The sequence below is a fragment of the Diabrotica undecimpunctata genome, chromosome 10 (assembly GCF_040954645.1).
Source record: "Diabrotica undecimpunctata isolate CICGRU chromosome 10, icDiaUnde3, whole genome shotgun sequence".
Classification (NCBI taxonomy): domain Eukaryota; kingdom Metazoa; phylum Arthropoda; class Insecta; order Coleoptera; family Chrysomelidae; genus Diabrotica; species Diabrotica undecimpunctata.
Genome location: NC_092812.1, coordinates 73,735,854 through 73,748,470, shown reverse-complemented (window position 1 = coordinate 73,748,470; position 12,617 = coordinate 73,735,854). Strand labels below are relative to the sequence as shown.

General features: G+C 32.7%; 3 protein-coding genes across 5 annotated transcripts in view; all 3 read left to right on the top strand.

Annotated features, from left to right (window-relative positions):
* The window catches only part of spidey (hydroxysteroid 17-beta dehydrogenase 12 spidey), a 50,976-nt gene extending 45,940 nt beyond the window's left edge, over window positions 1-5,036 (top strand). For all 3 annotated transcript variants that reach the window (XM_072546715.1, XM_072546717.1, XM_072546716.1), the window contains exon 4: window positions 3,845-5,036. In XM_072546715.1, coding sequence (XP_072402816.1) covers window positions 3,845-4,509 — 665 coding nt within the window. In that variant the 3' untranslated portion in view covers window positions 4,510-5,036. The remainder of the gene's footprint in view (window positions 1-3,844) is intronic.
* Window positions 5,037-7,091: 2,055 nt separating this feature from the next.
* On the top strand, window positions 7,092-12,036 carry LOC140452081 (uncharacterized). The gene is made up of 5 exons (XM_072546136.1): window positions 7,092-7,164; window positions 9,192-9,346; window positions 9,469-9,642; window positions 9,746-9,838; window positions 11,608-12,036. The coding sequence occupies exons 1-5, from the start codon at window positions 7,113-7,115 to the stop codon at window positions 12,034-12,036; spliced, it is 903 nt and encodes a 300-aa protein (XP_072402237.1). The 5' UTR covers window positions 7,092-7,112.
* A 58-nt stretch (window positions 12,037-12,094) lies between these two features.
* LOC140451765 (uncharacterized) overlaps window positions 12,095-12,617 on the top strand; it is a 1,608-nt gene continuing 1,085 nt past the window's right edge. Inside the window, exon 1 of the mRNA XM_072545616.1 lies at window positions 12,095-12,617. This exon is cut by the window's right edge and continues 1,085 nt beyond it. Coding sequence (XP_072401717.1) covers window positions 12,095-12,617 — 523 coding nt within the window.

Below are 12,617 nucleotides of genomic sequence, written 5' to 3'. Positions count from 1 at the left end.
TACCTGATTACTAAGAAGATAAACGACCTTGTATATAGGGTGTAACTAACGCCACGAAGTAAGTCTCTCATCCACCTAGAGAGACTGTGTCCTTATGAAGGGCAGAATCCACCGTTCTGGTCCACTTAGGTACTGTTCGGAGCGAGCATCTTAAAAGAAGGGGGCGATTTTATCAGTCACAATGCTTTAATTAAGTATTAATGTAGATAGAATAATATTAATGTAGATTGAAAACCTAACCTAACAACTGTAACTGTACTTTCACAATTTAGTGTATTTAGTGTACTTATCAAGATCAGGAGACATGAAGGTCTCTGAATCACGATCTTCACATAACGAGTCATTATTTACTGATATTATTACCGGTGACACTATGTTATCAGCTCTGTTGAATCGCTTTTTTAGTTCGTCAGCTGAGTACCTTTCTATATGCATGAAAGGGTGGATAGTTGAAAATGTATTTCTTATGTAAAATTTTTCGCTCAATACGAATATGTATGTTCCCCATCTCAAAAAGTGGTACCAATTTTTAGAAACAATTTTTTTACAAATAAATTTTTAAATTTAAATATTTTCATTTACAATTAGTCCTAAATATGGCTTAAAATACATTAAGAATGCTATATAAATTGTTTATAAAAAGTTTATAGTTTAAAAAGTAATAAAAATTTCGTCTAAAAAAAGCTAGAAATTGAAGATTTTGCCTAATTACCTCATAACTTTTTACATGGTGCATATTTCTCTAACAGCTGCACATAAATAGAAAAGTTGAACCAATTTTGACATTTATTGAGTTAACAAGCAATATACAAATAGCTTTCGCCTTTGCAGAATCAATCATCCATGTATACGGCAGGATAGTACGTATGAATAAAATAAATAATTTTAATAAGTATAATAGTCACTTTTATTGATTTATAACAAACAACTGAAAAATCATGTAAAATAGATACCGGAATAATACCATTACCTATTCCATACAAACATTTTTAAATGCCCATTTTATGTACCCTGTAAATAATAATATAGGCATCCACACCTGAAACTGACTGCTTCTACAAAGTTATATGTTATTACTCTTGAGTCCCAAACACACTCATTATGAAATCTAATAGAAATCTACAATCTCAGTTACACAAAAACAAAGTTTCACATATAGATGGCGGATTTTTTTTACACATATTCTCCCCTGTTAAGAATAGAAGTCGTATCTGTAATTTTGAGTTTTTTTAGGTTATAACGCCAACACATTGATAGCCAAATAATCTACTTATATTTTAAAAATGAAAGTGCTATCTGCTGTTTAAAAATAAGTTATTCCACTTTAAAATTTTGTCGGATCTGCATTTTTACAGTTTATGTTAAGCCAATTTGTCGAATCTCCATTTGTTCACATTTTTAGTCGTATCTTCACAAGACGATTTGTAGTTACGACAAATTTGCTTAACAATTGTGTAATTTCGACAAAATATTCTAACAACAGGGAGATCTAACCTAATCAATCGTAATGTTCCCGCCTTTTTAGTTTCTTAACCTAAAAATTAAACCGTTGTAAGCGTTATTCGGCGTATCTGATTTTCAGTTATTTACTAGTATTAATCTTATTGTTATAGTGTTTTTAAGTGTGTTTACATTAGTTATGTAAATGTTATGGTTCAGTTTATTAACTGAACCAGTAACAATGGACAGAAATAGCAGATCATTTAAAATGCTGCATATTTTAAATAACCAACAAAGGGAGAAAATACATAGTTTACGACGACGTGTCATGAAGAAACCTAAACTTCAACAAGATAATGACCCCGATTTTATTTTGTCAGATTCAGAGACGGAAGAAATTGAGGAACCGAAATTAAACAAAAAAGGTTTAAATAAAGTGAAGATTATTAGTGATATAACTTGAGAGCTGCAAATGTTGTTCCTGAAGAATCTGATTCCAAAGGTGAAGAAGAAGGTAAGGAAGACTGCCTCCCTTTTATTTAAGAAATCTTGGTAGATATAATATATGTATCTGTTGAAAGGGCGGAAAAAGACAATTTAACTAAAACAGGGGAAATCCGTAAACGAAAGAAAAATTTAAAGAGAGCCTAGCAATGAAAAAAAAAGAATCGAATTTTACAATACGAAATATTATTAAAGAACACATAGAATCTTTCAAACCCACAGAACAACACTACCATCGGGAACAGGCACCAGAACGACGTTATCTTCCCAGTGACATCACAATAAAAATTATGTACCAGAATTTTCTTGAAAAATATCCAAATATCAAGTTTTCGTATTATTTATATCGAGAAGTTATCGCAACTTTAAATATTTCATTTGTAAAATTAGGACATGAAGAGTGCTGGTTGTGTGAACCATTTGACTTGCATTCAAAATCTACGTCTCACAAAAAGGATGCATTGGTGGATAATTGTGAGGAATGCACCAACTTTGGTGTACATCAAAATAAATACACTGCTGCCAGATCAGAATATCAAACTGACACGTCTAAAAAAGTAACTGGGACGATACATCAATGGTAGTTTCAGCGGATTTGCAAAAGGTAATAAAATATTATATTAATTATAAATATTTTATTTTGTCGTGATATTCTAGGTCATAATGCTTCCGAGAATGGATATGTTTAAGATTATTTTTATACCTAGAACATTTTCTTTTAATGAAAGTTTTGTCGTCATTGCTAGAAAGCCAACAGTACCAATTGCAATTTTATGGCACCAAGGAATAGCCGGACGGAGTAAGTCGGATATTGCCAGCACATTCTATAAATTTTTTTTGTCTCACCGAGACGCTAAAAATGTTATAATGTGGCTTGACAATTGCTATGCCCAAAATAAAAACTGGGCTTTGTTTACTTTCTTTACGTTTATTGTAAGTAAACTCTGAGGATATCTCTTAAAAACTAATTAAGTATTTTGAGCCTGACCATACCTTCATGGCTTCGGACTCATTTCACCACCAAGTGGAACGCTCCATGAAGCAAATGGGTAAAATATACGATTTTAAAGACTTTTCGGATGCAGTAGCAAATGCAGCAAGTCATGCTAAAGTAATTGATATGGAATTAGCTGACTTTTTTGAATGGCAAGATGGTACTTCTGCATATAAACTGAATAAAATTAATCCCAGGTCATACCTAAATCAAATGGTTCAAGTAGATTTTTCTAGAGGTAAATATACTTTTTAGTACAAAACCAGCTTCACCTCAGAGACAGAAAGTGAAGTAAACATTCTAAATGCAAAGATTGCAAAACAGGAAATGACAAAACTTTCACCCAAGTCCATTCCTAGAGGCATAACGACTGAAAGAAAACAACTGATTATATCCAAACTGTGTGGACACATGCCTAAAAGCAGACAAACGTTTTGGAATAATTTACCAACTTCAATGGAACCTGGAGCTTTAGATGATTAAAAAAACTGATTATGACTTTATGTTATTTTGTTTATCTTAATAAACTATAACTTTGAAAAAGATAAGACTTTTTACTTTACTTTATTTTTGTGATTTCTTAGGATTAAATGTCGTATCTATCAAAAGTACAATTTCAAATACTCTGAAAGAAAATTACACGCACTCATTAAATTTGCACTCAAAAAATATATTGCTATGTTGTAACAAGATTTTTAATGAGTCATTACAGTTGATGGCAATTAATCAAATCTAAAATATCGAATATCTCAAAATAGGGATTTTGTCAACTACGACTTCTATTCTTAACAAGGCAGTATTATAGTATTCGATATTAGAAAATCTAAATAACAAGGATTTTTTTATTTAAAAAATTATTAAGTGATTTATATTAGTGATGAAAATTACTTTTTTTTTTGTTTTTAGGTCAAAAGTATAAAGTGGAATTCATGATTCTTGTTGCTGATTTCACCGATACCGATCAAATTTATAGCGACCTCGAAAAGAAATTGAGTGGTTTGGATATTGGAGTTCTAATCAACAACGTCGGTATGAGTTACAACCATCCAGAATACTTTTTAGATGTAAAAGAAAAAGATAAATTCTTTGCAAACCTTATCAACTGCAACATTTTCTCTGTTACAAACATGTGCAAGATTGTAATGCCCGGAATGGTAGAACGAAGAAGGGGAGTAGTTGTCAATATTTCTTCTACAGCAGCTCAAATCCCCAATCCTTTGCTAACTGTATACTCTGCTTCAAAAGCGTATGTGGTTAAGTTCTCTGAGGACCTTGCATCGGAGTACTCTAAATTTGGCATTACTGTACAGTGCTTATTGCCAGGTTATGTTGCTACTAATATGTCAAAGATAAAGAGCTCAACTTGGATGGCTCCTTCTCCATTAGCTTACGTTACAGAGGCCATAAAAACTATTGGAGTTAAACAAAAAACTACTGGATACTTTCCTCATACCTTATTAGTGTCAGCACTTAACACCTTAGACTGCATCTCACCAAAACTATCCCGGTGGGTGATCTTTAGGACCATGACCAATATAAGAAAGAGGGCTTTAAGAAGAGCAGTACAGTAACGTGAGAATATTGTTTTATAGTTAATAAAGGATGTGATATACATCTTACACTACATAGCAGCAGATTTTTCAAATTAATGTTACAAATTTTATTTATTTATTAAAAAAAAAACTGTACTGGAGATTTGACACGTGCTGTGGTACCGTAAACAATCTGCAAATATTAGTCTATAGAGTTTTTATTTTACATTTAGAAAATATTGGGTAGCAGTTTTTAAAACTAATGTATACACTTAATATTGCTAGCCTCTAGAATTAATATGAAAACTCTGTACCTCATATTTCAATGTAAAATCAAACTATAACATAAATATTACCACTAAATAAAGATTTTATCGAATTTTTAGACAGTGTGATAGCCCATAAATTAAGCCATTAATATCCAATGAATTTGTTCCTTACCTTTAGGAACGTATCTTCTCAACAAATTAAAATGTGAATTGTATTGTAAAATATTTCTGTTTAAATTGTTGTTTGTTATATTATTTATATTGTTAAACATAACTAAATAAAATAATTTAAATATTTACTACAATTTTATTTATATCGATTTAGAAAATCATAGAATCCAAAGGCACACAGGATGAAAAAAGATCTTAGGTGGTACAAAATAAAAAACACAATACTAAAAGTAACTGCACCCTATCCTCCATGCTGTAGCATATTTTTTTAAATTTTTAAAGAGAAGAAGAACAATCTGCATACAGACACCTGTGACTGACACAGGTAGTGTTGGATTCCTAATACCCTAGCGAAGTTGTGACAGGACGAGATCACTCTAGACATCAGGATGGAAGGGCCGGTTAAGACAAAACATTTCTCCTGATGCTCTGCTATCACCTGATTCCCATTTTTCCTTTAATCGGGAAAACCACATCCACATTAATCACCAAACACTTTTAACCCCCTGCCTTTGCGAAGCTGCAATCTCTCTCACGTCGTCTCTCTCGGATTCTCGCCTATTTTGACCTGTGACAGTCCGAACCCCACCGAGGTGCTACTCGCTTGTTTTAGAATTCTGTTGTGATTTCCCTCTCTTTTCGTTCTTTTGAAGAGAGCAACTCCCTGATAAATTTGAAAATCCCTGTCCACCACCACTCATGCATCATCGTTTTCTTCACCATTTCTCTTACGGAATCAAACATTCTGCAGTTACACTCCCTTTTAAACTTATCTTTTTCATCAGCCCATCTCTCATACTCCAACATTGTGTGTGTCACAGTATCCGAAAGACGAAGGACTACAGTAAAAGCACTGATCAGACTATGCCCTCCTAAACCTGAAAAGGTATCTACGAAAGCATCCGTGGCCTGGGGCGACGTATGTTTTGCATCTTGTAGCAGGTCTTCCTCTCCGTCTTCTTCCCAGCGGGTCCCAGTTTAATATTCTTTTTGGCCAACTATGCTCTGGCATTCTTTGTACATGCCCGTATCACTGCAGGGCTCTGTTTTCCAACTTTTTTGTAATTGAGCATTTTACTTCCATTCTGTTCCATATTTCCTCCGTTCTTATTCTATCCGCTCTTGTGATTTGTAGACATCTTCTCATAAAGTCCAGTTCAACTGTTCTTATTTTATTTCGTATTGTTGTTGTCATTGGCCATACTTCCGCTCCATATAGGGTAATATTCATCACTATGCTTTGAAAGATCATCTTTTTGTTTTCTTTGGTTAGAGTGTTGTTCCATATCACTCCATGAAGTGCTCTTGTGGTTTGTTTTCCCCGTGCTATTTTCATTTCTATATCTTTCATACAAGTACCATCTCGGCTAATCATTGACCCTAAATACTTAAAAGCCTTAAAACTCTTAATAGTCTCTTCTTCTAAACTTAAGTTCAAATCTGCAATCTCGGGTCCAATACATAAGTATTCGGTCTTGCACATATTTATCTTGAGTCCCCAATTTCCTTATCATATATTCCATATCCTCCCTGTCTTGTGCAAAAATGATTTGATCATCTGCGAAAAGTAGTGAATGTAATATATTCTCTTGTACTGGTATGCCCATTGTTCCGCATTTTCTATACCATCTTTTCAAAGCCTGATCTATATATATATATATATATATATATATATATATATATATATATATTCATGTTTATATCATTATTGCTTCCATATTATATACTGTTGCATTGAATGTTGCGTCCTTCGAGCTATTACGTCCGAATATTGGGCGCAATAAAACCATCCTAAATTTATGGACTTCCCGCTACTTCTACATAAAAATGGCCCCTTAGTTAAATGCAGATTTCTATATTTTGTCATAGCCCAAAACGTCATAGCGCTCTCTAGTTAGATTTCTGAGATATTAAACTTCTTCTAAAAATCGGGAGACGCAATAATATTCTAAACCTGTAACCAAATGAATAATGTTAGTTCATCGAATTGACGGAAGTGGCGCGGTTATAATATACATATTTATCGTATACTTCGTTTCGTCTAGTACTTTATTGCGTCAAAATAGGATATATGGCAACGTTGCTGTTAGTATCTATTTTTAGAACAGAATCTTTCGACTTCGTTGATGTTGATCCGTTGATGTGATGTTAATTTTAATATCAGCTTGTTCGTAGCGCTTATTGCGTCGTATATATATTACCATGTCTAGAAGCAAGAAGATTCTTAAAATGTGTTATGTTAACCCTCCAATAGGTAAGTGAATTTCTTTGTCAATATTTTTATTAGAAGGAAAATATTTTTAATTATTTTTTCTTTTTGATTTCGAGATTATTTATTAAACTGTGCACTAAAAGAGGAAAATATATTAAACATGTTTTTTGTTAATATTTTTTAATCATCAGTTAAAGAAGTTGAATAAACAACTTTGTTTAGTAAATCCTTAACGAAAGCAGTTACTGTTTTTATTTATTGAATAAATTGAGATAAACTTACCAACACAGCACCAAAATGACCACTTATAAGTTTCAATTATTGTAATACTTAATATACAGTGTGTGCAAAAATACAGGTCATAAATTAAATCACATATTCTGGGACCAAAAATAGTTCGATTGAACCTAACTTACATTGGTACAAATCTGCACATAAAAAAAATAAAAAAATTTATAGCCCTTTGAAGGTAAAAAATGAGAATCGATTCTTTCCAATATATCGAAAACTATTGGAGATTTTTTATTGAAAATGGATATGTGGCACTCTTATGGAAGGAACATCTTAAAACAAAATAACAGTGTTTGTGCACCCCACACAAATTTTATGGGGGTTTTATTCCCTTAAACCTCTTAAATATTTATGTACGTTCCAATGGAATTATTGTTGTGGTAGCATTAGTTAAACAAAATGTTTTTAAAACTTTTTTGCCTCTTAGTACTTTTTCGATAAGCCAGTTTTTATCGAAATATTTTGAGCATCTTTAAAATCCACCACGTATTTGTAAATGGTTACTTAAGTAAGATTGTATAGTGTGTCAAAGCCAAATTGAATAAATTCATTATTTCGTAAACCGGCGACTTTTAGGAAAAATCCCGAAACAGGTCGATTTTTATTTTTAAATTATGATTTTTGGCATGTGTATCATACTAGTGACCTCATCCATCTAGGCCTGATGACATAATCGATGATTTTTTAAATGAAAATAGGGTCGTGTGCTAGCTCATTGCAAAGGCTATTCAGTTCTCTATTCAGTCATATAAACATTAACATAATTATTTATTCAGGGTGTCCAAAATTTTGTTTTAATTAAATTAATCTACACAAAAAGAAGAATGTACGAAATTTACTTGATTCAAAATACATTTTACTGAGGTCAGAAAACATAAAAAATGATTATTTAAGAAATAAGCATTGCTTTCCGCTTAAATTCAATTTTCAATTTGCCACCCGCCTGCCTCTTTGGCAAAATATCTCGATTAAAACTGGCTTATCGAAAAAGTACTAAGAGGCAAAAAAGTTTTAAAAACATTTTGTTTAACTAATGGTACCACAATAATAATTGAATTGGAACGTAGACAAATATTTGGGGGGTTTAAGGGAACAACACCCCCATAAAATGTTTATGGGGTGCACAAATTTCATGTGTTATTTTTTTAAAGATGTTTCTGCCATAAGAATGCCACATGTCCATTTTCAATAAAAAATCTCTAATAGTTTTCGATATATTTGAAAAAATCGATTTTCATTTTGTAAATTAAAAGGGCTATAACTTTTTTTTGTGTGCACATTTGTACTAAGATAAGTTAGGTTCAGTCGAACTATTTTTGGTCTCAGAATATGTGATTTAATTTATGATCTGTATTTTTGGTCACACCCTGTATAATTTCAAAGGAATAATGTATTACCATACTACAATAAAATCTCCGCATTTGTCAGGAAACTATCTCAAATCAGTAAATTGTAGGCAGTAGTCATTTACAACAAAAATTTGTTTATCTTTATTGGAAACAGACAGAGTAACTGCTTATATTTACTGTGTCCATTCCTGTACTTAGTTAAATAAGCTACTCGCTCTGGATAATCTAAAGCATATGAGTATGATTTGATCGTCCCCCAAATTTAAAACACAGTAAAGAAAATTTGAGTATCTGCCTTGAAAAACAAACTACATATTGATATCTGATAAACTAAAGCTGATGTGTCACTCAACATTACACAGATAATCTATATTTTTTTGAAACAATAAAAAGGCTTTTTCTAGCACATGTAAAATATTTTGTGATAAGTTTCAGATATGGAGGAACCTACTTCTTGTAATATTACAGAAAAACAAAACTGTTCCTTAAATCACGTGCTATCACCATCGCCTCAAGCTTCTTTCTGTAGCAAATCAACTTGGAGCGAATCGTTAATGAAGAACTCTTCAAACAATGAAGGAGAGGTAAGATTTCAGACTTTAAAAAAGTCTACGTCCTAAACAGTTATAGAGAGTGATACTTATAAAAGAAATTTTTTTGATATAATTATTCAAACACTTGTAACAAAATACTCTTATTTTTATAGATAATGAATAAACTTCGAGAAAAAAACGAAACCTCTGATAAAAAAATAGTTATACAAGAAATTGTCATAATTGAAGCACCGTGTAGGCCATTAACTGCTGATTGTTCAGACTACAAGCGAATACAAGAAAACGAAAGGGATGAAGAAAACAGACACGGTGAAAATCAGAAAGAGGTAAATAAAAATAATCAGACGTCAGAATATTGTAATGTCAAATTCCACTTTTTATCTATCAAACCGATAATGAATTACACTGTATTGTTGCTGTAATTTTCAGGCAGAAAATGATGACTTTTTATCTTTGACACCAAAGGAACCTTTTCATGCTACTGATGATGACGGTTCACTATATGACCCTTCAAGTGATATGGTAAGTATTAAATTTTTTGGCTGTTTCCTAATACATTTTTAATTTTATTTTTTTCCTCCTTGTTATTGCATTATTGTGCATTGTAAATTTTAACCAGTACTTACGTTTTGATGCACATAATTAATATGGATTATTTTACAAAACATAACGTACCAAAATCATATTGGTGACTTGATGGGCTTAAACTCTGGTTTGCAGCAATAATTATTTATTAATGTAATGGTAACGGAACACAATCTTTTGTTGGCAAATCAATTCATTATCACTATTAGTACAGTGAAACCTGTGTTAACGGCCACCTGTACTAGCCGGCCAATTTCAAAGTTCCACAAACCAAAATTTGTGGACTATAAAACATGGTATTAGCAGCCACCTTTTTATATCGGCCAATAGTTCTGTCATTTTTAGTGACCGTTATTGACAGGTTTTACTGTATTACCATTATCCGGATTTAGCCATGCAGCTCTCACTCCATCTAAGGGAAAAATTGACTCACCCCAGATACCTACGGTATAATTAGGATTGATCTCTGATGAGGCTCTTTCCGTGTTATCGAGCCCTACTCAGGTGACTTGGGGTATGCTGGAGTATCTCCCAAAAATTTTCGTACACATCTGGCCGTCGTGAGTAATAAAGGTGTTCATTTAAACCCAGCCATTATATGTTTTCGGAGAAGTTCTTCGGAATGATTCCAGCAGTAGATATAATAATATGTATCGTCTGGGTACTTTGCATTCTCCATTGTCTTCGTATTTGAATTTACAGATCTCTGTACTTGGCGATATTTTCAGTAAATTTATTACGTAGATTATTGCTGTTATCCCCACATCACCATAGTGTTGTTTGCCTTGTTAATTTATTAACTAGTACGAGATTTGTTCTATTATGTGTACCATCTGTGATTACTGTGCGGTACCAGTGTAGCTTGTAGTCAGTTGTCATTCTCAAGCATACTCTCAGGGACTTATCTCCGTTTGGAGAAATCCTAGCTGATAGCTATCTCTTGATTAGAGATATACCCGGGATAAATTTCCCGGGAATGTAGTTTTCGATAGAACACCTTCTCAGGATTCTCTAAAAGTACATTGTCACATTTTAGGTTGTTACTAACTTTGTACCTCCTTAGTCGTCCTGAACAAAGTACAGTTTTTGTTTTAATGTATCCAGACACTGTTGGGCTGTGTTATATTCTGGATCATATCTGGGGTGTCTTGCAGTACTTAGCGTTATTTCATCAGCTCGCCTAATAACTTTTCTACTTGTTACTCCTCGTATATATTCTGTGACTTGACCAATATCGCTACGCAGTAATTCAATCTTCCCAAGCAGTATTTTTGCCAGGGTGTAATTCTGTTACCTGTCCTTCCGTTATTAGTACCCCGTCGTGTTCTGATCATAATGCCCATTACATTAGAAATTACTGTTTTTGTACAGTATATAAACATGCAAATATTTTATCAGTCTTTACAATTTGTAACAGCACACCTCATTATTAATGTTAATTTATTCTTCATAATATTAATACTATTACGAACTGTATGTACCTATGTAGCTATGAACGAACCTATGTAGCTTTAATTTATTTTGATAACAATCTATGGCTTGGTGTGTGCTCTTTTTCTTAGCGATATAGAATATCTTTATGTCCCATTTACTTTGTAAAGTACAAAGATATTTATTCAGTAGATAACTCATACTGAACAAAATTATTTGACGGATTGCTTGAATAAAGCTCGTATATAATTTAATTCTATATTTTTTTATTATAGGAAAATGGTTCAGATAACAGCAGTGCTACAAACTTAAGTAAAAAAAATCTCAGGATTCTCACAGAACCTTGTACGAACAACCAGTTAACCCATGAAGTGAAAGATATTTCAGCACTCGATGCAACGTTAACTGAGGTACAAGAAGATCTACACTTTTCCAATAAACAAAAGTGTAGAAACACTGGTAATCTCAAACCTCCTTATAAAAGAAAACCAGATTATTGTTACTACTGTGAAACGGAAGTTCTTAATTTTGGTCGCCCTATTATAAGGAACCATTCTATGGAACTCGATGTGGCTGAAATTATCTCCAAACCAATCAGATCACGAGAAAGAAGAAGTCTGTTTGATAAACTCAGAAGAAAAGGAAATTTTTTAGCGGATGGGGGAAACTGGATTTTTCTCTTCCAAACTATTATACCGACATAGAAAAAATTGTGGAAATAGAAGCAATCAAGAGAGGGCACAATTTGCTGGCCAATCAAAAATGTTTCCTAATATTAAAATTGATCATCGACTAAAAGAAGAAGTGTTTCCTAGGATGAGAGCGGACAAGATTTCAATGGAAGCTAAGAACGACTTTCTAATTCGTGCATTTGGAACCCGCTATTTAAAGACGCACAGAGAAAAGCATTTTATAGCAGTTACATCACGCAAAATGAGGGAACTGTCAAAAATACTTATAGAAATGAGAAAAATAGACCCATCTATATCCACTATGTTTTCAGCACTGCGACCAAAGTATTTTGATGCTTTTGTTGAAGCCACAAAACGAATAGCCTGTTATGATCCTGAAAAAGACATTTACTTGTCTCTAACTTTTGCCATGAATATAGTGAGATCACTCAAACAATGTTGCGATATTGCAATCACTTTTGCCTATAAGAAACAAACTGCATACTTATCTGTTTCAACTGCAACAATTGAGGCAGAACTTAAAACCTTAATTCATCTATTTGAAACAAACTGGAGTTTTGAGGTCTCATCCCAAGCAGCTAATAATTTAAATC